The sequence below is a fragment of the Semicossyphus pulcher genome, unplaced genomic scaffold (assembly GCF_022749685.1).
Source record: "Semicossyphus pulcher isolate SPU_LCO1_2020_fin unplaced genomic scaffold, fSemPul1.0.p SCAF_28, whole genome shotgun sequence".
Lineage (NCBI taxonomy): Eukaryota > Metazoa > Chordata > Actinopteri > Labriformes > Labridae > Semicossyphus > Semicossyphus pulcher.
In genome coordinates, this window is record NW_027211702.1 from 1,848,660 (window position 1) to 1,875,051 (window position 26,392).

The window sequence follows — 26,392 nt, forward strand, 5'->3', positions numbered from 1 at the left end:
GCGATGTTATATTTGTGTGCTTTTATATGTTTGTCAGTATCTAAACAGAGCGCGAGAGAGATGAAGATACACACACACACACACACACACACACACACGGACATAGACACAGACTCAGACACAGGCACACACGCACACATACACACACACACACACACACACACACACACACACACACACACACACACACACACACAAGAAAGAGAGATACACAAAGTGGACTGGCTATAGGGGGTGCGGGCGGGGTGTCAAAACACACACGCAAACAGAGAGAGAGAGCATGATTAAAAAACAGCTCCAAATGTGAGTAAACTACAGCTGAGGAGCAGAGGCGCTTGTCGACCGGCGCGGAGAAATGCGCGTCTGGTGTGAACGGAAGTGCTCCGGCTCACGCGCGATTTTCATTGCGCGGCGCTTCGGCATCCGGTGTGTTCCCGGCGTAAGGCCGAATAACCAATCCTAGAGCAGCCATGTTTTCAACAAAATCGGAGTGGCACTTTGGAGTGACAGTGCAGTGCGGCTGACCCGACATGGGTTCGCACACGCAGCGGAGGGGCAATTAAAATATGTATACAATTTTTAAAAAGAACAAACTTACCAACGGGGCTCAAAAACACATTAGATTAATAGAAAACTGATTGCATAGCTAAAATATGTCCTCTTTAAAAACAGCCAGATTTCAGAAAACCATTTATTTCACATAGTTTAATATGTATGAACTTTTATATTTAAAGATTCTTTACAGAACATGAAAGGTGATAATGCTACATTACAGTAATAACAGAGGAAAACAACTACAGTCACTAAGATATCTACAAGTATCAAATACAATGTTATAAAATCATCACACTGCACAGCTTTAAATGAAATTTCACAGACTCTCTGCTCCAATTTTTCAGTTTCAAGTGTCCAAACTGTGCTGCAGCTTCTATTCCAACATCACAGTGAGAGCCAAATGCTTCTGAGTCCAGCTCTGCTATTGATCGTCAGACTGCGTATCCGTACTTGCTGTCATATCTGACTGGTGCGTTTGGGACCGGTGTGTGTCTGTGGCTGTTGCTGGAGGGAGTGTGCGTGCGTCCTTCATTGAAAGAGTCCACCTCGCTCCCTTCGAGCTGACCGTAAGTCACCTGTGGGTGCTGACTGGCACTCCGGTTTGTGAAGCGACTTGCTGGGCGGCTCTCGGGAGGCGGAACATCCTCCCTGTTTAATTTCAGAGCAGGACAGAGAAAGAAAAACAACAAAGTTAAAGGATTTTACTGCCTTGGATATTCTTTTTTAAAGTTAAGTCATTTAAATTAGAGAATTAGGACTACATATATATCATGGTGGAAAGGCAGAGCGAATGGACTGAGCTGTCATATAATAAAATAAGAACTGTCAAACTTATTAATGCAGCTCTGGGGAAGAGTTGCTTCACCATCATGTGCACAGGATCATGTGCACAGCTCCAAATACTCACATGACATGAAAATTCATCATCAAACTTACGTTGGGAGATGATTTGATTCATCATTTCTGTACAGATTACTTCCTCTATAAACATTAATGAAGCAGCTGATTTACTTCTACTGGATATCTAAGCCAGGTTGTTTTGGTTGCTCTGTGTGTGCTTGTACCACAGTGGATTTACAGCATTTATTAATCGAAATAATGCTGCCCTTTAGGTTAAGAGCATAAGTATCTGTTGTCTTTGTCTATTTGGAGGCTCTTCCCAGGAGCGCCTACTTTCTCTGAGGCTCTGCTTTCATGTATTCTCTTCTACTGAAGCATAAAATTCACTCTGGTTTCTATCATCAAACACTGACAAGAAGCATACAGTACAATCTTCCCTCGCCAACATCGCTGCCAACGTTCAGGCTTAGAAGCGTCTTTGCATTCTGTATTTATGTAACTTTGCAGCACCAGCTGGGATCTGCCCCTCTGTCAAAGATAACGCCCGCACAACGGATCGACTTTGGCATTTTCTGCTGCTATGAAGGCCGAGGACTCAGATTTCTGCCGGTGAAGGGAATACATTTGCTTTTGTTAAGTTGAACAATACAATGGGTAATAATACGTCAGTATTTGGAGCTGTGTAACTGTTTGACAGGCTTGCTGTTTAAAAGAATTTGTCCTGTACAAATTTAATTAAATATAACCTCAGTTAGGTTGTCAAGGAGAGTTGTTTCTCTAATCTTTCACATTAGGTTGTTCTGAAAACAATTCACACAAAAATAACTTTTATGCTGAACTTATTAAATTTTTTCGATGAATTAATTTACATCCTGGTAGATAGAGAAATGATCACCTGTTTTCTATAGTTCCCCTCAGCTCAACAAAGCTTCATAATGACTTTAGCTCATTGTTTTGGTCTCAAGACCTTCATGCCAGTCCAATGACTATATAAAGATGGATGACACATCTCCATCTGCTCTCATTGCACAAAAAAATGCAAGAAGCCAAAATGCCCCCCCGCAGTGGGTGCTGCCATCGTACGCATTTGGAGCCAGAGTCTGCGCAGTAGAGATCGGCTGGTGGAGCCGCGGTAAAGACATACCGCCCCTTCCACTAACCAAGGCACACATTTAACTTGCCGACAAGGATCCCTCATGCTGGCAGTCTACAGCAGAGCAGCTTCTTGTGTGGGTCTGAAGCACACATTCACAGTTATATAAAGTTCAATGCATGTTGAAAGTGTTAGCTACGTTTCCTCTTGTTCCTCCTCTACTCTGCTGATGCGGAACAGATCGGCTGCAGGAGCCATATTTGTCAACAGAGCTGTCAATCATAGCATTACACCCTTCATCAAATAAGTAGTAAAAACTTCTCAAAAAAATGAACACTTGATGTGATATGATAAAAGAATCTATGTTTGAGAAAATTTTATTTCACACGTATTTTGATTATAGTTTGACCCGTCTCCGTTTAAAAGACGGTTTACATTTTCCAGGGTAAACATTTAAAGTGAGTGATACATATGACTGTTTAAGAAACCAGGATGAGATGTTTTGTTAAAAACCACCACTTAAGCATGTACAGGACAAAATCAGCAAAGAGATAAGAGGTACGGCTTTGTCCACAGGGGGCGCCAAAATCAACACAAACAAAGTTCTTCAGGAGCTTTAACTGAGGGTAACATTAACAAGTTGTCAAAATTATAAATAAGGCAAAATGTGTTTTCTGACAAGCTGATGTCGTATTTTAGCTGGTTGAAATCAACCACATTTTAACGTTAACATCGCGGTTGGTGCTCACTGGGATGTCCCTTGTGTTAACATGGAGGAGCCATGAGATGTTTTGGCTTCACTTCTGGGGAGCTGTCGTGTCATAAATCATTTCATTTACATTTTGATTTAATCTTTTCAGTATACCTGCTCTAATTAGTGTTTTTTTCTTTCAAAATGCAGCAGGCAGTAGTTTTTTTTTCTTCCTATTTTCTTCTGTGGACAAGCTCTGGCAAACTGACAGTGTGCTGGCTGCCTGAAATCAAACAACAACCAGACAAGTTATTGATTTGCTGCCGAACTGGTAGCAGCTGCAGAGCCACATATTTTTCCACAGAAGTTATATTGGAAACAAAACCGAAGCTGAAAGGAAAGTTCAAATTGGATTGTTTTTTCATTGGATACACAGGAAATACAACCACAGAGAATGCTCCGTTTATACTAGAATTATAAGAAATTGTATTATAAAAAGGTTAACATTTTAGCTGTAGAAGATGATCATTTAAATGTTGTCCTCAAAGTTTGTTTTCACTTTCCCAAAGTGGCCATAAAAACCAGTTCATGCAAGTTTAACACAAGTCACCACCCTCTTACCACAAAGTCCCACCAGATGCTACACAGTTACGGCTCTGATGTTTTGGTCCTGATGCTGAGTCTTTCTCTCTATTAACATATTTTTGTAGATGTAGAGATTAAAGTACTTGAACTTTTTGGATACTTTGCATGACTCATCTCTGAACTTTTTCACCCCCACTCAGGCTGCAGTGCTTACTTTTTATCTTTACCACAATGGCAGATGTGCAGAACTAGTCTCATGGCTCAGATGATTACTGCTTTGCCATCTCTCTTTTACAAGTGTTTCACCATGTCGCCGTGTTCATGTGGAGAGAGCTCAACTCCTGCATGTCACAGATATGGAGAAGCTCTGTCAGGATCATGGCTTCAAGTGCTTCTCTGTCTCTTGTGCACAACATTGTCCTCCCACACTGACACTGCTCCCATTTCATCCATCTACTTTGAAAGCATGTGGGCTGTGTTCAACTGCATATGAACTATAACTCCAAATTATTTGGGAGACATTGTTGACTTGCACAAGGTAAAAATCCTCTCAGAGATGTCAGGATGGGAGGCCATCTGCAGAACATCATCAGCCCTGGAGCCAGGGAACCCCGACCTTCTGTTCGAGACACATTTTCCCACGCTACCCTTTTCAACTAGTTACACAGTTAACACTGTTCCAGAACAGGGAAAGTTTTCAAGTGATATAGTGTTGGCTCAAAAATGCTCATGGAAACAGGCAACTTCAGTATTTGGAGCTGTGCTTCTCGGGTGTATAAGCGTTTGACACGTTTGCTGTTAACAAATTCAGTGAATTAAATTTAACACCAATAAGCTTGAGGGAAGTTGTTCGTCTAATCTTTTACATACGATTGTTCTGAAAACAATCATTGACTTCTGTACTGAATTTTTTATGTATAAGTATTAATTTTCTTCCTGTCAGATTAAGAAATGTTTGGTAAAGAAATACATAAGAAACATTATCTTCAGTGTTTTAAGAACATCTGTTGTACAAGAATAACTCTTTGAAAGTGGTGATCTCAAAGATCTCATTTTTGTTCTCTTTGGCGACACCTATGGCGATAAACGGTAATTGCGGGAGCACACTTGCCAGATATCCAGACAGTGTTGCATGTGTGTCATCCACGGTTGGCTCCAGCTGTAACTCTTGATTTTCCTGGCTGACGGTCGCTTTTCTTTTTAGACTGTTTGCCTCCATCTGAGCGTTGAATATGTTTCTGTTTCTTTGGATTTTCACTTATTTTTGAAGTTGTATCCGTAGTCATCAATCTTCTCTTTCTTTGTTCAGCCATAGTAGATTACTGTTTACTCACAACACTTGGAGAGACCGGAAAAGCAGCCACTTTACACACAAGTGTTTGTTGCGTTAGCTCCGCCTACCCTCTCTGGCAGACCATCCACTGTTGGGTGATGGAAAACGCATCACTAACTGGGCACCAATTTTTCTGCAAAAGTCACCACTGACATCCGGTCTGTAATACTGCAAATGCAAAGGCTTTCATCTGTGGGCCATAGGCTCAATCATCATAGTTTTACTTCACTCGGTGATGAATAGTGACTTAACAGACAATCTTTGAGATTATTACTTTAAAGCTACTATTTTTAATGTTTTATATTAATAAAAGCTGTTAAACACTCTAATTTGTAACCATGTAATATGGTAATAGTTTCATAATAACAACAGGTCAAATGAAAAAAATCCACTTAAAATGTTCATGGAAATCACATTGGATAGTTGCACACGTTTTGGAGTTTGTGGAGTTTTGTCCCAAATTTTGATGGCCATCATTTAAACCAGGGATGCCCAATCCTGCTCCTGGAGAGCTACCTTCCTGCATGTTTTAGGTTTCTCTGTACTTGAACACAGCTGATTTGAATGATCTGCTCGTTATCAACTGAAGCTTCTCAGGGGATTGATAATGAGCAAAACATTCGAATCAGGTGTGGAGCACGGAGAAACCTAAAACATGCAGGAAGGTAGCTCTCCAGGAGCAGGATTGGGCACCCCTGATTTAAACACTGTGGGAACATTACTACAAAATGCTGTGAGGCAAAACATAAAATTTCCTGCTAAATTGCTCATTGACCCAACAGAGTTATTTCTGAACTATGAAAACTTAAGTACCAGACTAAAGCCTCTCTTTTATTAGAATATTAGCTTAGGCTACAAACAGAATGAAACATGTTATCCAATCATTTGTTTTCTAAAACAAATAGCAAGATTATGTTTATATCCAGCTGGGTGAATAAAGCAACAGTCTCCATTTTAACACTGCAGCACATTCAGAATGTTGCTATCAGTTTCTATCAACTACCACCTCCACCAACTCAAAGCTAAAATGTGTTCAAAGGAAGCTCGGTGGAAGTTCAAGGATGGAGACTATATTCAAGTCTCATTCTTTCACATTTCTATACCTCCTCCCTCTCTTTCTCTCTCCTGCTTCTCTTATCAGTCGATCATGTGGGTTTACTCTTTACCAACCAGATTTTGATATGATATCCATCAGCCAATCATCTTGCTGCCACAAACTTTAAGCCTGTTCTCCTCTCTGTTGCTGTCAGCTTTCATTTCAGTGCAAAATCCTTTTCATCTCCAGTTCATCACGTCCAGTGTCCTGGTTCAGCTCTTCAAAAGTCCACTCCTCATTACATGCAGCATCATTCGACGAGCATCACCATCAGTGCATGGACAGTGCATGGACTCTGATGAGGTGGGTATACTATTCTCCATTCACTGCACCCTCAAGAAAATGTCACAATAGAGCTTGTTCTGCCTCTCCTGGTTGAAATATACTTGAAGAATTACAGTCAAATAAAGCTTAAATCTTGAGGAAGTAGTAAAAATAGTAAGTTGAATCACAAACTACAGTGAAGCTTTATTAGGAATTAGATTGTACTAGCTAACTTACTAGTCTGTTTTTGTTCTGTGATGACCTTTCATTTCCTTCCTTTAATTGGGGCCTATTTTCAGTCCTTTTTTATCCCTACCTATTACAATGAGGACAAAAATGAAATCAGAACTACAAAAATTGTGGAGAATGACAGAAAGTGGAAGACAAGTTTCAATCCAGGTCTTTGAAGTAGAGATGCAGGAGTCTAAGTGACTAAGCAACATACTACCAAACACCAATTAATACCAATATAATTAAGCAGTCCAATTCATCAATCCAAACCACGATTCTTAAAGCTCAAAGACCAACTCCAGTCATGTTTTCATGTTTTAAGACATATAAAATGCTCTGCTTGAAATAATAAGAATATAAATATAAATAATATGGAGTTTGCATGATCTCCCCGTGCATGCGTGGGGTCTGCGGCTTCTTCCCACCGTCCAAAGACTTGCTCGTTAGGCTATTGGTTAGGCTAATTGGTGACTCTAAATTGCCCATAGTGTGTGCGAAAGGTTGTCTGCCTCTATGTGTCAGCCCTGTGACTGGCGACCAGTGCGTCCAGGGTGTACCCCGCCTTCCGCCCAATGACAGCTGGGGTAGGGCCCAGCCCCCCCACGAACCTGAACAGGATAAGCGGTATAGATAATGGATGGATAGATTACCTTGTAAAAATCCTCCTGAGGCATCTCCTCCTTCTGCCTAATTAAAAATTCCTGAATCTGCATAAGCCCCGCCCACTATGTGCTACATTTCTGCTTTAGTAAAACTAATCTCTGCCATTGTTTAGTGGCAACTTGTTGAACGTTAAGCTTGAAATGTATTAAATGTAGAAGTTAGTAGTAGTAACGTTAATGTTAATAGTCAGTAGTGAGTTTGTCTTCTTTGTCCTGAATTAAGACGACATTTTTGTTTAACCTCAAATCCTGAAACACATAATGATATGCATAGCATCACCCCGTCCATTAACGGGATTGTCGCCTTAGGTTTGTGACGTCTCAAACCTGCCAATCTGAAAACGTGTTGTTCAGCCTGTCCTTGGTACACTGTAGTTTAAAAGCAGACAGATCCAGCCATGGAGGTGACTGCTAATGTTGTCCCTGATGTTGTCTTGTAGCACATGAACAACACCACATGGAGACGTTTACAAGGTTAAACACTTGATTTTCACTGGAGTGGGGCTTTAAATAAAAGGTAAGATAAAACGACAATGATAACAAAACATACACAAGTTTCTATATTAAAACCATAACTTGACCTATTCGTAATGTTTTTAAACCTTGACAGGCAGTGGGCGGCAACACAGCTTTAGTGAGAGGTTTATTTTTTTACTGAATTTGTTAAAGTGTTTTTCCAATACATATCTTGACCTTAACTTAACCACTTTAGTCTGTCCTTTGAATGGTGCCCTGTGAATACACTTGCCTTGCTTTGCCATAAATTCTAGATACGTCTGACTGAATTATGTTTTTACATCTAGACATGAGACCCATTTCTACCACTCTGTTTGAAGAGGTATCTCTAAGTTGCATTTGGAGGTGGCTTTGACTGACATTGATATGCATCTGTTAAATGGTTTCCTTCTGTAACAGCCTGTATATATTTACAGAGCAGGGGGCAAACTGTGCAGCCTGCCTCAAATGCAAATCAAAATGAAAAGAAAAAAAAACACCACTAGAGAAAAGATCGCCACAACACGCTTATGTAACTGTGATATTTTCTCTTACCTCATAAACATGCTGGGTTTGGCAGCAGAGCAGTGGTGTTTAACCTCTAATGTTTGTGGATTCAAACAATGCATTTGAACTCTTCTTGTCTATAAAGAGCAGACAGAATTATTGTGTGGCTCATTTCTAAACCAAGAGTGTCTCTTGTCTCTGACAATAACGCTGTTTTTTTAAACTAACTCACTTCCATAACAGAAAAGCTCAAAGAATCGATGGCCATTATTTTCTCTTTGATGTTTGAACAGAATGTGATGGTTATGGTCTGTTAGAAAAGGAGCTGAACGCCACAAAGTGAAGCTTTTGTTTTTCTTTGTGCAATGGCTATAACAATCATATTACAAGAATGGCTGTGAGGAAAGTTTTATGGTTTTATTCTCTGAACATAAGTTTAGAATAAAGACAAAGTTACCTACGCTGACACGAGAGCAGCATTAATTTTTACCCCCCAAAAAGTCAGCCATACCATTCATACCTCCACATACTAATCTGCCTTATCTTTGCAGATATTTGACAACTTTTGAATTGCAAGCGACAGCTGAAGGAACATCATAGTCCCTTGGGACTAAAAGTTGGGTCAAAACACAGCTTCAGTTGTCTCTTGTTATGATGTTTTCTTTTGTTGCAACAAAATCAATCAAATCCTTAAAAATAATGGCTTGAAATAAACTATTTTCGGAAACTGGAGACATGATGGAGTTAAATTAGTTTGGAAGCACTCTCATATATTTGTCACACAAAATGCAACAGCCAGTGTCTACTTAGCTTAGCACAAATCCATGAAACAGGTGGAAATTGCTAGCCTAGCCTTGTCCAATGGAAGCAAAATACACCAAGCAGTACAGTTCACAAATCAATGCATTGTATTTAATTTGTTTACTTTGTACAAAAACAGAATTGGAAAAAAACCCAATTTGCTGTTTTCTGGGAGTTTGTGTTTCTGACCATTTGTTAGCAAGGCACAGTAACTGCTAAAATACCTGCTGGTTGCCTGGAAACTGCTCAGACGAAAAAACAGCCTGGCACATAAACCAAAACAAAAATGGCAAATTGTCGTTGCACATTTTGGTTCTGGCAGGCCCATTTTGTAACCGTTGTAGCTTCATTTTAATCAGATATATATTAGAGTTGCATGCTCCTAACTATGCCAAAACCAAAACATTATTTAACTCTTTCTCACATATCAAGCAATGCTTGCTCATTATTTCTGCTCTGTTTATTAAATTAAAACAAAAACATAAATAGGTTTAAATGTAGTATGTTTCCTAATTGTATGTCATTTCTTAACCCAACCTGGCAAAGCAGAGGGCAGTCCACCGACAGTCTGGTTCTGTTCAAGGTGTCCGGCTCTTAGAGAGTGTTTTTTTTCCTGCCATTGTTACTAAGTACTTGCTCTTGGTAGAATTGTTGGGTCACAGTAAGTTCGGTCTTGATCCTCTGTAAATGGACTGCACTTACGTAGCGCCTTTCTCTTCAAACTACCCAAAGCACTTTACACTACATGTCACATTCACCCTATCCTATTTATACACTGATAGCAGAGGCTCATACAGTACCAATCTCCAATTAAGAACCATCTATAACCATTCACACACATTCATATACTGATGGCGATGATGGTGATTTGGCACTACATAAATTAAACGGTAACACTTAACATTAAGGGTACAATTTATATACTAAGTGTTGCTTAAGTAATGCATGACTCATGATGATTTAATGCATGAATTACTGCAGGATGTATCATGAATTCCTGTTGCTCAGCATTAAGAAATGATGAAGTCACTGTGACTTTATGTGATTAGTTTACACTTAATAGATGAAGATAAAATGAAGACTTACTGAACATTCACTAAAAGGGAGTATTTGCTAATTGAGTTCATCATTACTGAATCATCACTTCATCACATCATTACTGAATCATCACTTCACACGAGGTCACCATTACTTCCTTGACTTGTCCCCCCCCCAAGTAAAGTGATACGTAATACTCATTTGTAAATGGTCGCATATCAATCAATGTATGAAGTAACTGTGAATTAACATCCCTTAATTGATGATCTATTAAGTGTTAACAATCACATAAAGTCACAGTGACTTCATCATGAGTCATGCATTAGTTAAGCATTACTTAAGCATTACTTAAGTATATAAATTGTACCCTTAATGTAAAGTGTTATCAATAAAACTAATTGATTGATTGAAAGCTGAATACAGTACAGTACAGTAGTACCAAAGAGAGTCTATCAAAGTAGGAAGCAAGAATTCAAAATGTCAATTTTTTGATGTTTTTTAAGATTTAATAACTGTATATGCTGGAAGTGTAACACACAAACAACCGAGAGTGTTTGTTGACACTTGCGAGCCTCTTATGTTTCTGACTCCGAAGGAAGACGGAGAGTAGCAACAAGAAGAAAGAGTTGGTAACTTTTAATGAATGCTACTCAGGCTGTCAGATGCAGCGTACAGCGGTACTGATGTTATTTATAATGTCAGCAGTTATTTTTGCATCATTATCTACCTGATGGAAAGTCTGTTTGCTGCTGCACTCGTCACATGAAATCTCAAATGTTTTGCACAATGTGAGGCTTCATTTGGGATTTTATAAGACTTCATCTGAAGAATTACGTGTAAAGATGAACATGGAGTAATGAAATAAAATCACAACATTTGTAACAACGGTATCTGAGTACTCTTGACATGTGTTATCTGGAAAAGTCTTAAATAAAACTAATTTCCTGTCTTTGTTTTTGTTGAAGATGGACCACTCTCCTTCCTGTTGTTCTTCAAGTGGGGGATTTTGTTTCTCTTCTCATCTGAATGGCTTTGATGTGTGTTGTTTGACACCGTGTAAAACATATTTATAACTAACTCCGTCTTTTAAGGTTTTGACATATGTCACTTGTATTTTTCTCAAGTTTCGCCTCAAAAAGTATCTAATTAAAAACAATTTATGCAGAAAAATCTGTAAAAGTGAACACATTAATATTGAATCCAAACGCCGTTAACATAAACTTTAAGCTGACAACTCACAACTCAACAGTAACAGAGCCAGAAGTTTTTCACTCATGGGACTTTTTCGGTGATGAATGAACACAAGGAGAAACTTGTCAGAGAGTGTGTGGATTTGTTCCCCTCTTGCAGCTGCTCACTTATCTAACCGTCAAGCTGCCAACAACTTTAACTGTGCCCTGCTATCTCTGCTGGAGCTGCACTGCTGTACCGTACCTGATCTCATTGGAGAACTCCTTTTCATAGCGACGTCTGCTGCTCAGCTTCCAGTACAAAAGCACGACGAAGACCAGCAGGATGAAGATGAGGAGCAGAGAACCCACGACGGTGCCGACTATCACCGCTGCTCTGTTTGGAGCTGTAAAAAATCAGTATGAATAACATGGAATTATTCTCTCAGACGCTCCGTGTCGGGACAGAACAAAGTGTGAGGAATCCGACACTGTATTATTCTTATTCTCTGGTATATTGCTGTCTGGCTTTTTTGGCTGGTGGCCCTTTGAAATTTGAACAATGTCTTCTTACAACATTTCAGCAAAGGCTGCATTGTCATTGCGCAATTAAATATCATGGATTGCACAGAAAAACAGACTTATTCTAAATATTGTCTTTTTAGGCAAGCGCCACTATATTCTGAACACTAGCTATGATGTTGTTGCCAGCAGCTGGTTAGCCTAGCTTAGCACAAAGGATAGAAACAGCAGCCATGGCTCTGCCCAGATCTAACAAAATGTGCAACCTCTAAGCAGCAAGTGAAGTTTTAGTTTTTCAGTGATCTTTCTTACAGCTTTGAAACAATTAATCTTTGCATTTTTTGGATAACTTAATTACTTTTCAAGGTTTTTTGTTTAAACAAAATGAATACAAATTTCACATGGCAACAGCTTGTCAGACGCAGATGTTTTTTTTCTGAGATGTACTAGATAATTCATCAAACACTGGAAAAAAGTAAAGTGAGTTTCTGTAGCAACCTTGTGTATGTTCTACAATATCTTATGTGAATTATTTTGCACACCCTGTGGTTGGAACCTCTGATCTAAGACAGCTTATGACATGAAAATGAATGATCCCCTGCCTAGAGCCAGAGACCTGAGCTCTTAAAGGAGAAGTTATGGACTCAACAAGATGTAATATGGGGGTCTGCTCCACAGATCACGAGGTACACAAAGACAAACTTATTTTATAGATCCACAGAACGGAGAGGGCCTGCTTAAGTCTAAACCCAGATATGATATATTCCGTAATGGTACACTGAATCACTGACTGTACTCCCTTCTGGTGCACTTACAGTCACTAGATTCATTTCCTGTGAGACAGCTCTGGTATTCCTCTGCTTTCTGTCTTGTGCAGAGGTGCTTTTAATGAGTCCACTTATTTTCTGTTGCTGCCATTTTTTTGTTTCATTTACACTTCATGAAGCTAATAGGGTCTGTCGACGTGCGAGGCAGCAGAATCATTTCACCATCACTCATGACTGACTTTGTGACTCAACAGCAGGAAGTTAGTGATGAAAGGCAGTGATGTCTTTTGTGATTAAAGCTATTTTTTTGCCATCGACTTTGACCTTCTCCTGTCATAGTTAGACAACATAATAAGGATAACAGTGTGATGTTTCCGAGTACGGCAGTTAAATCCCTGTAAGTGAGAAGTGGAGCAATGGGGAGATTGTGGCACAACTACAAAGAGAGAAGACTAAAGAGGATGAAATCTGGGTCTTTCATGATTGCCTGAGTGCGTCATGTGTGATATATGTGGACTGCAACATTCTGTGTGGGGGAGTGTTATCCTCACGTTTGCTCGCTTTCAGGTTGATCCTGCAGTGTTCAGCTCCAACGGCATTGTTCGCCTCACAAAGGTAGATCCCTGCAAAGCTCTGCGAGTGGTTGCTGATTTTCAGTTCCCCTGTCACGCTGTCTGAGAGAACACACACACGCCCACAAACAGATTAACTCATGTACTGTACATGTGCTGTACACACAAGGGGATGAAATGGAGATATCTTAGAAAGGGATGCTAGGAGCTTTCTACACATGTAGAAGAGTTGAAATGACGAAGACTTTAGTTTTATATGTATGTATCTCATGAATATCTGAAGATTTTGTAGGCTTAGTAATTTTTTTTAGGTATATTTGGGATAATAATATATCTATATATAATATATTTTTACGCAATGGCGTTCCAGTATTACATGTGCGAGAATATCTAAACATTGCATTACTAGATTTCTTTCTAGTGGTTATTACAAGTGTCAAAGAGATTTGGTGTAATACAATAATTTAGAGTGTTAAGTAACTGACTATGGTCTGATTTTCTTCAGGTATTGCCAAACAATAGAAAGTGGTTGATGTCAGTGGCAGCGATGGTTAACTCCAGCGTTGAGTATGCTGAGACGTTGAGACGTGGTCTTTGATGCCAAACACGATTGACATGAGGATGAGGAGGAGGAGGAGGAAGAGGAGACTGGGAGGTCCGTCTGACTGAGCTGCAATAATGTTGTAAGTTAGCATCATTACCTGAAAGTAAGTACTTTTCTCATGTGTTAGCTACAGCTGGCTGGCATGCTATTGCTAGTTAGCAGTAGTTGTATAGTGCTGTTTACATAACCGGTGCTGACATATTCCTTAGTTGGATAAATCAAGGCTTTGGAGCTATTGACGTTAAAGTGATCATCTCAAGATTTTCATTCAAATAAGTGTCTGTTAAGTCACTATCTATCTGAATGATGTAACATAATGGTGATTGAGCCTATGGCCCACTGATGAAAGCCTTTGCATTTGCAGTATTACAGACAGGCTGTCTGGTGCGACTATCAAGGAAAAAATCACAAGCGGCGCCCGGTTAGTGACGCGTTTCCCATCACCCAGCAGTGGTTGGTCTGCCAGAGAGGGTAGGCGGAGCTAAGCGACTGCTTTTCCGGCATTTACAAGCAGAGATAACCTCGGACGTCACACATGCGACACTGTCTGGATATTTGGGAAGTGTGCTCCTGCAATTATCGTTTATTGCCGTAGGAGCTGCCAAAGAGTTCGAAACTGAGATCTTCAAGATTAGCACTTTAACAGCAGAAAAAAATGGGGAATGTCAAATAGTAAACTAACTTCTCCCTGGTTTTTACGGAAGAATCCACAGATGCGATTTGTATACTTTAAGTGATATTTGTTTTGTATAATATCTATAATTAATCAGGCCAGGTTTATATACCACAATCACATTTTACTTTAAGCTTCCCCAATCACAATTCCATGGCACAGCTGACACTGATCAATCTCAGAACCCATCTGACAACATACCTTTGGGGGCGATGGCCAAACTTTTCAGTGTAGCCAGAGTCTTTTGATAAAAAAAACTTTCTGCCATGACTTTCTGTTCCGTGCATTGCCATCGTTTACAATCCCACTAGAAAACTTATAGTGAGAATGGAGTTGGGAGTTGAGAGATGTTTAAGAGTGGATTGTTAGCTTCACATCTATGCAGATCTGTTTATTTTGATAAATTAAGGAGACCGTCTTCCGATGAAAGCCGACAGGATTACAGGCGACTGTTTTTCTGTATACCGCCAAAGAATTTGAAGTAGAATCTGTTTAGAGATAAAAAGACTACTGATTCCAGTGATGAGGATGCAAACCTGGTGCTAACTATCATGCCAGACATGGAGGAAAACGTGGAAGATAAGGAGGTAAGAAAAAGGACTGTTTGACTGAGCTGCATTAATATTGTGAGTTAGCAAGTTGGCTGAAAGTAATCTACTTCTGTTATGTGCTCATAAGCTAACATTAGCTAAAGTTGGCAAAATATCAATATGGAAATATATCGTCTTCCTGACTCATGCAATACAATTATCGATAGGCTGGCGCACATATTGATACTACTTCATGACTTTTCGCGGTGGTACGCACTGCACTGTCCTATCTTTTATATATATATATATATATATATATATATATATATGTAGTGAGTTACCCTGCAATTCCCACCCCTGGTTAGATTTCGTGGTTTGGATGGTTAGGATCTTGATATTTTTCATGGTTATTGTATACTTATTGTATGCAATTTTTCTTTGTACAATAGCAATAGTTGTGTATTTAGTAGCATGCATTTGAATTATTTACCTGGGATAGTTGAATCTTGTTTTTCTGTCATGATATTATTTGATATTGGTTGTTCGCCAAAATTATTAGCAGCTGCCATAACAAATCCTTGTTCCCAATAGCTCCCCCAATCACAATTTCCTAACACTGCAGCTAAAACTAATCAAGGCATTTAACAATCACCAATATGAAAAACAATTTAGGAAATGTTTTGCGATGTAAAGAGTTAAAGTCTCTCACATTGTTGTCGTTAAAATCTAAATTAAAACCTCAAAAAATCCCAGTTTCCTCAACCTCAAAGAATCAAAAACGAAAAGCATCTACTGTAGCCTACACACCTATAAAAAATGAGGTTTGAATAAACATAACAAAATACCTTTGTACCACCAGTCCCCAGCCCCCACCCAACACACATACGGTATACACGCTCCTCGTCCCTCTCTTTGATGTGTAGTAACGTCATGACGTCAGTAGAGGTCACACTTACTCTGTGCGGCTGCAGCAGGGATGGGGCCTCCACTCTCTCTCCTCCATGTGTATTTTAAGGGAGTGGAGCCTCTTGCAGACTTGCAGTGCAGAGACACAGCTTCCCCGACCAGCTCTCCTCCCTCCGCCCAGCATTTAGGCACCGAAGGCTTCGCTGAAATCAGACAACAAATGGATAATTTCATGCTGCCATTTCCATTCCACTTCTTGAAAAACACTACAGCTTTATAGCTTTAGAATGGATTGGAAGGAAGCCTTTTCATCCTGGCTTTAGTTAGATAGATTCACAGTATACCGATGGGTTATAGCAACAATGTGATGCATTTAACCACCCAAAAATGATTAGAAAGCATGGAAGGTCATTGAAATTAAAGGCCATCAGGCATTCATGAGGTTTTTTAAAACACATGCTCTCATTAAGTCAAAGTCAGTTAAGCATCATCCACTATGTTGAATAAATGCATCAGTTGATGAAATGCATGATTCTTCAATGAAATGGCCCTGAGACTTTATTGTCTGTATTGTCTTAGACATTTTAATGTAGCTAGGTAACGACAAATAACCCACGTTGAGTTAGATCGAGTGCTCTGGTTTAAGGATGTTATTGTTGGCTGTTTAGGCGTTTTGGAAAGCAAGTGTAAATTATACATAATGTTGCACATTAAATAAGTTATTAGATATATACACTACCACTCAAAAGTCCGCACACTTTCCCATTCACTTGTATGAGAAAATGTGTCCAAACTTTTGACTGGTAGTGTAAGTCTTCATCATTTCTCCAACCAAAAAAACGTTTCCAACATTGTTTCAGTGATAGAGACAAACTTGATCTCAACGTGCTTCCATGATATCCATGTTTGATATGTAGTCTATAACTTAAAAAATGTATTTAAATTTAAAATAATGTCTGTTAGGTCACTATCTATCTCCGAATGAGGTAACATAATGATGATTGAGCCTATGGCCCACTGATGAAAGCCTTTGCAATTGAAGTATTACAGACTGACTGTCTGGTGTGACTTTCACTGAAAACACTGATGTGTTTTCCATCATCCAGCAGTGGTTGGTCTGCCAGAGAGGGTAGGCGGAGCTAAGCGGCTGCTTTTCTGGTCTCTGCAAGTGTTGCGAGTAAACAGTAATCTACTATGGCTGAACAAAGAAAGAAAAGATCGATGACTACAGATACAACTTCAAGAAAAAGTGAAAACCCAAAGAAAAAGAAAAAAATTTGATGCTCAGATGAAGGCAAACAGTCTGAAAAGGAAAGCGACTGTCAGTGAGGAAAATCAAGAGTTACAACCGGAGCCAACCGTGGACGTCACACAAGCAACACTGTCTGGATATTTGAGAAGAGTGCTCCCATAATTACCATTTATCGCCATAGGTGCCGCCAAAGAGAACAAGACTGAGCTCTTCGAGATTAACACTTTAACTGGATTAATGGAAAAGATAATTAGTGTTCATCAGAATACCTAATTTGGTGACTAAATACTAACAAATACAGTTTGTATCTATACCAGCAGTTTTCAAAGCGAGAGGTGCGCCTAAACATCTGGTTAGCTAACTTTTGCAGATGGATCCATTTTTATTAACAACAGAGCGAGAGGAGACTGATAGTGGAGCGAGCAGAAAACAGAGGGATAATGACCACGACTATTTAAAGTTTGGATTTTCATGGACTGGTCCTGATGCTCCATTGCCACAGTGTGTAATTTGATGACGGTATGAGACCATGTAAACCCCGGGCGTCATACTGAGACAAAGCAGTCTGTAAAGAGTGAGAGCCCACAACGCTTTAAAAAAGATTATAAAAGTGCTAATCCCCTTCACCTCCACCTACCGGTGTGAGTGAGGGGGTTTTCCGCAATAACCATGATCAAAAGAAAGTAGCGGTCAAGGCACGCATAGTGTGCACATAGATTTAGTTTTGTGCCCGACTGACTTTGATGTGTTGGGCTGTTTAAAAGTAATGATAAAGATGTTTGAGATCTAAAAAAAGGTGTTTAAAAAATAAAGATGTTTACTATATTTATTATTCATACTACTTTTTTTTTGGAGGGAAAGGGCAGCTGTTTTGTTCTTTCAGGGGAGGCTCACTTCGCCTTACTTTGAAAACCCCTGATCTATACGATTTAGTGGGACATGTAACATAACGGTGTAAAGCTATGCTATTTAATTTCTCCTCATCCCTTTTTTTCCCTTCAGAAATTGGTTGGGAAAAATAACCAGAACTGTTTCAGCCATTGCTTATTATTCTAGTCACTGAAAATGGTTCACTCAAATAAGGTGAATATTAAAAAAGAAAATGAAAGCCTGAGAGTTCAATGATATAACAATCCGGTTTTATGTGCTCAGTTTAGCACCTTTTGATCAGGTAATTGCAGTTCATAGTTATGTTCACACCAAAGACATGAAATGAAATCTGTGTTACCTTAATCTGTAACTCTGATTGGTTAGTTTGAATGTGCATGTCACATCAGATCAAAACATCAATTATTCTTTAACACTCAATATTCTGATTCACCTCCACCATTATGATTTACATTGTAAAAGGCTTCAAAAGGAAGTTATTTTTTAACTGGACAACAAGTTGCTTAGTCATGAGACACTGCCGAAAGTTATCCAGTCATAAAATCATGATAAATAAATCTGCCACAAAATGACCTCCTCCTGCACCCCACATTCTGCTCATGCTTTTCAGATAAGATGAGTTGGACTAGAATCAAGTAAATTACTTTACCCTTCTGGCAAATTTTAAGACCGAATACACTGACAAATGGCTTAAAGTGAAGTGTCATTTCAAATTACTGGTGCCTTTTTTCAGTGTCCCATCAACTGTTCAATCTGTATCAGTCCAACAAACCTTTTAATAAAGCCAACTTCCTCAATTTCTTTCCCCCCCATGTCATCAAAATTGTGACCACAGCTTTCTCTAGGAAGGCACCTACATCTCAGTTTGCTCCATCAGTAGATGACGCTATTGCCGCCATGTGCTTATGAATACCAAAACATACAGTCAAAAGCTCCAAATTTAGTGAATGGACATTGAGTTATGACTGTTTTTGTAATTATGCAAATTTCGACACTGAACGGTGGGAAACTGAAAAATAGAGTCACAAAGGGTGTTGTTGTTTTTTTAATGTTGGGGATTTTTCTTCTTTTGTTAGTTTGCCTTAAGCACCAGAGAAAAATGGGCAATTTGACCCAGACACGAGGAGCAATCCCTCTTGAACAAAGTTTAAAAAAAGAGACTTGACCGATAAAAGCCTTTAATACCAACACACACAGGGGAAACCACTAACATAGTTCTAGCTCACAACCATGTGACCTTTAACAAAACGGTCCTCCATAAACCACTAATCAGGGGTGGAAGTGACAAATTATGCTTATAACTGTTAAGGAGTTGTGTTTTGTACACTTTTAGTCTAGTATTTTGTTAATCATTAATTATACTTGTTTTACCATTTTAAGTTGTAGTTTTGTAAACTCACGACTGACTGTTAGAAGTGAACAAAAGGAAAGAAATCTGCTGCAGCGTTGGAGAAGCTGCTGGTGTAGCTGCAGCCGCAAAAGGGCAAGGCTCCACGTCAAGTTAGTGAACATTGTGCTAAATGCACAAGAAAGCATTTATGAGTCCCACAGTTTATGCAAATTCAACCAATCCCCATGCATTCTAATCATCAGAGTGTATTGTTTACAGTTTCCTTAATATCTTTGGAATGCTGCATGCTTGAGCTTACTAATTCTTTGTACAGCAAATAGTGTTGGGAATTACGGCTCTTTGAAGGGAGCCGGATCTTATGGCTCTGTTCCTTTCCGAGAGCCGTTCAAAAGAACGGTTCATTGTTTTTTATGGTACAACTCTGAATGACTACAGAGATGTCAATAAAAAATAAAAAAACTTGGCGGAGCATCGTAATGTTGCTCACCATCGCCACGATGTTGTGGTAACATGATTCCACAGCACTTGACCTAGTATAGCAGAGTTGCAGTTTAAAATAGCTGCCTGTGGTAATTCGGCATAAAGGGTAGTGGATCTAGGGCGGGCAGTGAAATATGGGCACAACTATAAAAAGAATAGCTCTCACCTACGACTCGGTTCCTGTCGTTCGCACCAAAGAGGCGCTCAAAAGAATCGAATCGCTTGCGAACGTCACAACACTAACTAAAATCTGTAAATCCTTTATGATAAATCCAACACTTGATGTCCTTGTGATTATTTATCCATGTTCATAACTATTCATGTGTTCATAACTTTCCACTAACCAGAGGTTTTGTTACTGATGTCTGTAACCATGCTGATCTCAAAGATTCTCCTGCAGTTAGATATAAATCCTCCTGTCTCTTATCAATGGTTCTATACTAGTCTAGGGCAGTGCCCAAAATAACGAGTAGGCCTGCAAAAATGCATTGTAATGCAAATTACAGGCACAGTGCAAATTGAGCATTCATTCATGGCATTTACTTTACTTTCATTCAGTTTTTACACCTTTTTATTTGGTGTTTTGACAAGGAAATCGACCCAAAGTGATTTTAGAAGACAGCCAGCTCCCTCAGTCCAAACGATTGCTTTATTGGAGCATTTGTACCAGTCCCTCACAGTGGGTGTGCGTCACAGAGAAAAAAGATTTAAAACATTTCAACTTGCATTGCAACTTTGAAAATAAAATAAAAATCTGTGATCTGCAACCGTCACAGAAAAAGTCTATAGAATCCTGGAGGGACTGATGTATGACTGGTGTAGTACAAAAACCGGATAGCATGCTATTTGACCGAACACACCTGTGTTTGATGCACGGCCAACATGTGATTCTTGGTCTGGCAGAGAAGCTTAGTGTGCTGAAGAATGCTTATACGCCAGGGAGGTCTGAAAGGTCTTCCTGCATTTTTGACAATCTCTAAAGTTGTCACTGCAGATTAATCATTCATTTCAAAAGTTTTGGGAAAACTTCTTGAAGTTTTAGAGGAGCACATTTGGACAGAGAGATTGTGTTAACTTGTTATACTGTATCATGTATGGTGTGAATAAATTGACGGAGCACAGCAGTCATACCCGAACGAGATCAAGGAGGAAAAGGCACACAAGAATACGGACACGCAAGAGGAGATAACAACCACTGTGTTGCCTAGCAACATAGCGTTTGTTGTTAGCATATGCCCTGTGCAGTGCAGTGAGTGTTGGCTTATGTCTTTTATCTCTAATGCATGTCATTGTGGGCTGCAGCTGCTGTGGAGTGTATATTTTCTATACTACCTCTATTCTCCGACCCTAACCCCAATAAGAGGCTTTCTGTTTAATTTATGTAGCCTGATAATGCTTGTTGCACCCACCAGGGTTTTCAGAACTTGTTATACTCTTTCTATAGTATTTGTGTTATCACTGGGATTTCATTTTACTTATGTTATACGAATGGATACAGTGAAAGGAATCATTGTTGTAATAGTGTAGCAGTTTTAAAAGATAAACATGTGCCTGATTCACACAGATTTTTGCCTAGTAGAGAATTGCAAGTGTAGATTATACTCCCATGTGACAGGGAAATGTGAATGTCTTAACATCCCAAAATGTAAAATATTTTATACTATGTGCAGCTGTGTTCTCCTTAAAACAAAACAATTGTGGTTGTTGTTTAGGGTGATGCACATTAATAATGTTGCTATAGGTGACATGTCATAATCCTATGATGCAACCCAATGCTTTGTCTTACCCATTACCACCAGTGACACCTTGCGCATGTCCACTCCAGGTGACTTCTTCACTTTGCACTGGTAGGTGGCACTGTGAGCAGCTGACAGCAGAGAAATTGAGAGTGAAGCGTCGCCTTGTGAGGGGTCATGAGCAGCAAAACTGAGCCCCTTTGCAAGAGTGTTGTCACCATGGACGTATAGAGTGCCGCTGGTGTACGACATGAGCTGATGGAAACAAAACAACAGGGAAGACAACACAGAGTCAACATAATGAGTCTAAATATGCAATCGGCTATTTCTTTAAATCAAAGCTGAACAAAATAACTTCATACAACAAGAACGTTTTAGCCTCTTCAAGCAGGTTTTTTTCTTTTGGATTTGAGTTTGAGTCTCCTCACTTTTCTCAGCCTCATTGCCAGCAGCTGGCAGCTGGTTACAGTAAACAAGCTCTTACAAACCCACTTTGCCAGGTAACAAAAGGCAGATTGACAAAGACCATTAAAAAGAAAGTGGAAAATCTAGCAACTAGATATTATTATCTATTCATGGAGACAAAAGGAGAGAGACAAAGAACAGTCTAAAATGGACTGATATTAATCAGAATGGCAGGAAAAACCCCAAAGGAAAGCTAATGTTGCTAAAAATGCATAGACTTCATGTCTGCTTGAAGTGCTGATAGCAAGTCTTTGCTAACACATTAGCATCAACTTAATGTAAGGGACAATGTAACCCCGACTCCTGGGTGACCAGGACAGGGGTTCCTCTGCGATAACAACCTGCTCACCATACATTATCCCACTTATTACACAGCTTTTTACTTACAAAATCAATTATTTGAGACAATATATTGATTTGGAAATAATTGTATTAATCTAAAAATGATTATATTTCCGTGTTCTGTTTAAAAGTAGTCCCTTGCGCTCACAGTGAGAGCTGCGTCCATAGCAACGGATAACTCTGTGGCCTGAGCTTACCGAGCTGTTTTGACTCACATTAAAATGAGCTAAGCTAGCTGTTATTACTCACATTAAATTAAGCATACCTAGCTATATTTACTCACATTAAACAGAAACATTTCCACAGATGGTGAAGTATGACACAGCAAATGGGACCGCAGGAATCAGTTCAGCACCTGATCGAGGTTTTCTGTCACTGTCAGAGTCTGTTGAAATTTTTTTCTCCATTCCCCGTCTTTAAACACCGTCGTATCCCGTACAGTGTTCTGTTTAATGTTTACTTCATGTGCCTACAGTTTTTGCATCATTTAACCTGCATAGCTTTCTCTCTGTAAACAAGCCGACATCAAATTTACTTCAATCCTTGTATTGACTGTGATCAAATGTCTGCTGCAGAAGGCCACAGATGAGAAAAACAAATATCCTTTTAGACTCTTACAACACTAATGACCCACTGAGTTTAAAAGACAAGTGATATAAAGAACTAATTTATGTAGATTTAAAAGGTGGTAGGAGTTCAACCATACTGCTTTCTAAATTGCAATTTAGACAAGCACACCACATGTGGATAATCATTTAAAAGCAGGCTTTGGAGGTCATTATCACCTGACATGAGACATGAGGTTTTATAGTTGGTTCTAACCTTTCAAATATGGTGGAGATGTTAGGCAAGAACCCCCATTTTATTTGAAGTGGCCATAGATTTTATTTCCTGGGAAGAACTTTGAAATATGTCACTAATTTTAGGGGAAGATGGAGGCAGCAATAAATTGCTACACTTCTAATTAATTCATTCCGATTTATTGCTTGAATAACCTACAAGTATTTTTAGTCAGAGCACAGCAGGTCGGCTGAAGATACAAAAGTAAAGGCAAGATATGCATCATCTTTGACATGTAAGACGAATATACTGTAGTTTCATATTTCAATGAAAAATTGTTAAAAACAGAAGCCGTTATTTTTAGGACCTTTTTATGATCCTCGCAATATGTTTTTGGAAAATTACATGGATATAATAGACCCAGAACTTCAATGTTTTTTTTTTATAAGGTTGGAAAATCAATCACACACACACACACAGACACACACAGACAGACAGACAGACACACACACACACGCACATGCACACACACACACACACACACACACACACACACACACACATAAACACAGTTACATTACATTCAGTTTCATTCATTTCCTGGAGACTTAAGCTAATCCTAACCTCTGCATTACCCTAATCACTGTCCCAAAAATCTGCTTTCTCCCAATTGGGTTCCCAATTTAATAATCCGTCCCCAATTAACTGGTCTTCAGACTGAAATGTGTCCCCAAGAGTAGGCACAGTCCGACACACACACACGTGAGCACACATAGCGGCGCGTCTTAGCATAAATTACAAGCTCTGCTTTATAATCCCCTTATATAAGGCTCTACATATATAATTATATAAATTAACCATTCTCATTCTGCTTCTTACCATCTGATCTTTCTGCGTGGTGTCTGGACTGACCTCAGACCATTCGATGTCCAGCTCTCCGGTGTCAAAGGGGCTCAGAGTGTAACTGCAGCCCAAAGTCACACTCTCTCCCTCGGCCTTCCGGATGGTCTGTGGGTTTGTGAACGTCACCTGCATCCCTTGTGTAGTCTTCAATTCTAAAGAAATTCACAGACACAAAAGAGCCGTTTCTTAATCCCCAATTGTAATCCTCAAGGGTAAATATAATGTATTCTCATTCAGTAAAGCCTTTTTGTCACTAAGCCACAATGTACGCTTTTCCACTGCTCACATTTCAATGGATACATTTAATATTGATTTAGATTCTTTTCTCAAAGGAAGTCTGTCTAAGAAACAACAAAACACAAACAAAATAGTTGCAGCCAAATGCCACCCAGGAGTATAAAAAAGACTTTCCTGTATAACTTTTTAGAGTTATTTCAGACTGCCTTCACACAGTAGTTACAATACAAAGAGTTCTTAAAAGAACATCACAGAGGTTAAGTGTGTATAAAACCCTCGGCTGAGTGACACATCCTTTTTATCGGTCCTTCACAATAAGAGAAACTTGCTTGTGTGCCCCGTATTATAGCTCGATTACAAACTAACACAATACACATTTACGATTAGGTTAAGACCATGGAGACAATTTCTATTTAATTTTTGTTTCGTTTTCTTATTTTTTCAGAATCAAATTTGCACAAGAATTATGCTTATCAGACAGTTGAAAGAGTTTTAGAGGGAAATTTAATCGGCCACTTCAATCAATTCATCTCCGTTTTCTTTTTGTTCTGCTCAGAGTTTTCAGAAAAATATGTTCTCTGGTTAGTATTATTAATTTCAGATCACTAGAAGTTATATCTTGTGGCTTTTTTGTGGCGAACTACAGGATGTGGACGGACCTGATATATAGGAAATTGAAACTACTTGAATAGCTTCCAGTTGCTTAGCTAGCTGACAATAATCTGAACTTCCCAGACTTCCTTCCTCTCCAGGAAGCCTGGATAAAAAGCTGTCCTCATGCAACAAGAGCGAAAGAAGATTATTGCCGTTGGTCCACCACGGCCAGTCATCACCCTAACTTATTCCACCGCTTGGCAGTGCAACATTAGCTATCTACTATGGCTGAACAAACAAAGAAAAGATCGAAGACTACGGATACAACTTCAAAAATAAGTGAAAATCCAAAGAAAAAGAAACAAATTCAACGCTCAGATGAAGGCAAACAGTCTAAAAAGGAAAGCGACCATCAGCCAGGAAAATCAAGAGTTACAACTGGAGCCAACCGTGGACGTCACACATGCAGCACTGTCTGGATATCTGGGAAATGGGCAATTACCGTTTATCGCCATATATGCCGCCAAAGAGAACAAAAATGAGATCTTCGAGATTACAACTTTAATATGATAGGTGGTCTGTGATTTTTATTGTCCACAAATATTACTAAGGTGAAGCTGTAAAATAGTTATTGATATTGATATTAAAATATACTTAAAACAGGATTAAGTGCTTAACTAAATAAAACAAGTAGTCAAGTTTAGGAAAGCAGGGCGCTGTATGGTATAAAAAGTGTTACATATACACTAATGTATGCTACAAGAATATTATTTGTAAAATAAGATTTAATTCACCATTAATAATAACAATACATTTTATCTTACAATAATGCAATTAGTGTAATACTTTTAACTGATTGTACAAACTAGATATGAAGTGAAGTACTACAGCTCAGTCTAGCAGCCCCATCTCGAGCAGAAAAACAAAACAAAACACCTGAGCTGAATTCCCTGGAACATTACGGAGTCTCCGCTCATCTGGAGGCCTAATCTCTAAGCCTGATTGGACAGACGTTGAGCGTCATGGTAACACATGGGGAAGCTTACTCCACTGAGGCCTTCAGCTCAGCAGTGTTCAGCAGCAAAAGACATGTTGTTGAGTGTTCTGACATGATGTTCAATTCTGACATGATGCTTCATTCAATTCCATAACACATAATGTAGAACATAATAATTTATGTATAGGGTCATTGTACCAATGCATACGGTGTGTGCTTGTGTGCTCGTGTTCTTACCTGTAATTAAGAGACTTGCAGTGCAGAACAAGTAGAAAGACAACCAGGGAGGACAGCTGAGGAAGGACACTGACCTCAAACAACTGCAGCTTTTTCTGGACATGATGGTCCTGTAAGCAAAGAGAAAGAAATGTGGGCATATGATATTGGTTTTCTTATCTGGTAAGAATTTTTCACCAATCAACACATTTAGGAG

The 26,392-nt window shown here is 39.2% G+C and overlaps 1 protein-coding gene across 1 annotated transcript; it reads right to left on the bottom strand.

Moving 5' to 3' along the window:
* Positions 1 to 986: 986 nt before the first annotated feature.
* Positions 987 to 26,299, bottom strand: LOC138605027 (coxsackievirus and adenovirus receptor homolog). Its single transcript, XM_069677095.1, has 7 exons — positions 26,197 to 26,299; positions 24,108 to 24,283; positions 21,692 to 21,896; positions 15,985 to 16,137; positions 13,201 to 13,323; positions 11,626 to 11,767; positions 987 to 1,203 (listed from the first exon to the last, which is right to left on the bottom strand). Exons 1-7 carry the CDS (start codon positions 26,297 to 26,299, stop codon positions 987 to 989), a joined length of 1,119 nt encoding a protein of 372 aa, XP_069533196.1.
* Positions 26,300 to 26,392: the final 93 nt, after the last annotated feature.

Bases quoted from the DNA above. Each gene is read 5' to 3' on its own strand.
- LOC138605027 (XM_069677095.1), bottom strand. From the start codon at position 26,299: ATGTCCAGAAAAAGCTGCAGTTGTTTGAGGTCAGTGTCCTTCCTCAGC. The intron at 21,897-24,107 runs GTAAGAAGCAGA...TGTTTCCATCAG, and splicing joins CCACGCAGAAAGATCAGATG to CTCATGTCGTACACCAGCGG. The intron at 1,204-11,625 runs GTACGGTACAGC...GAAATTAAACAG, and splicing joins GAGTTCTCCAATGAGATCAG to GGAGGATGTTCCGCCTCCCG.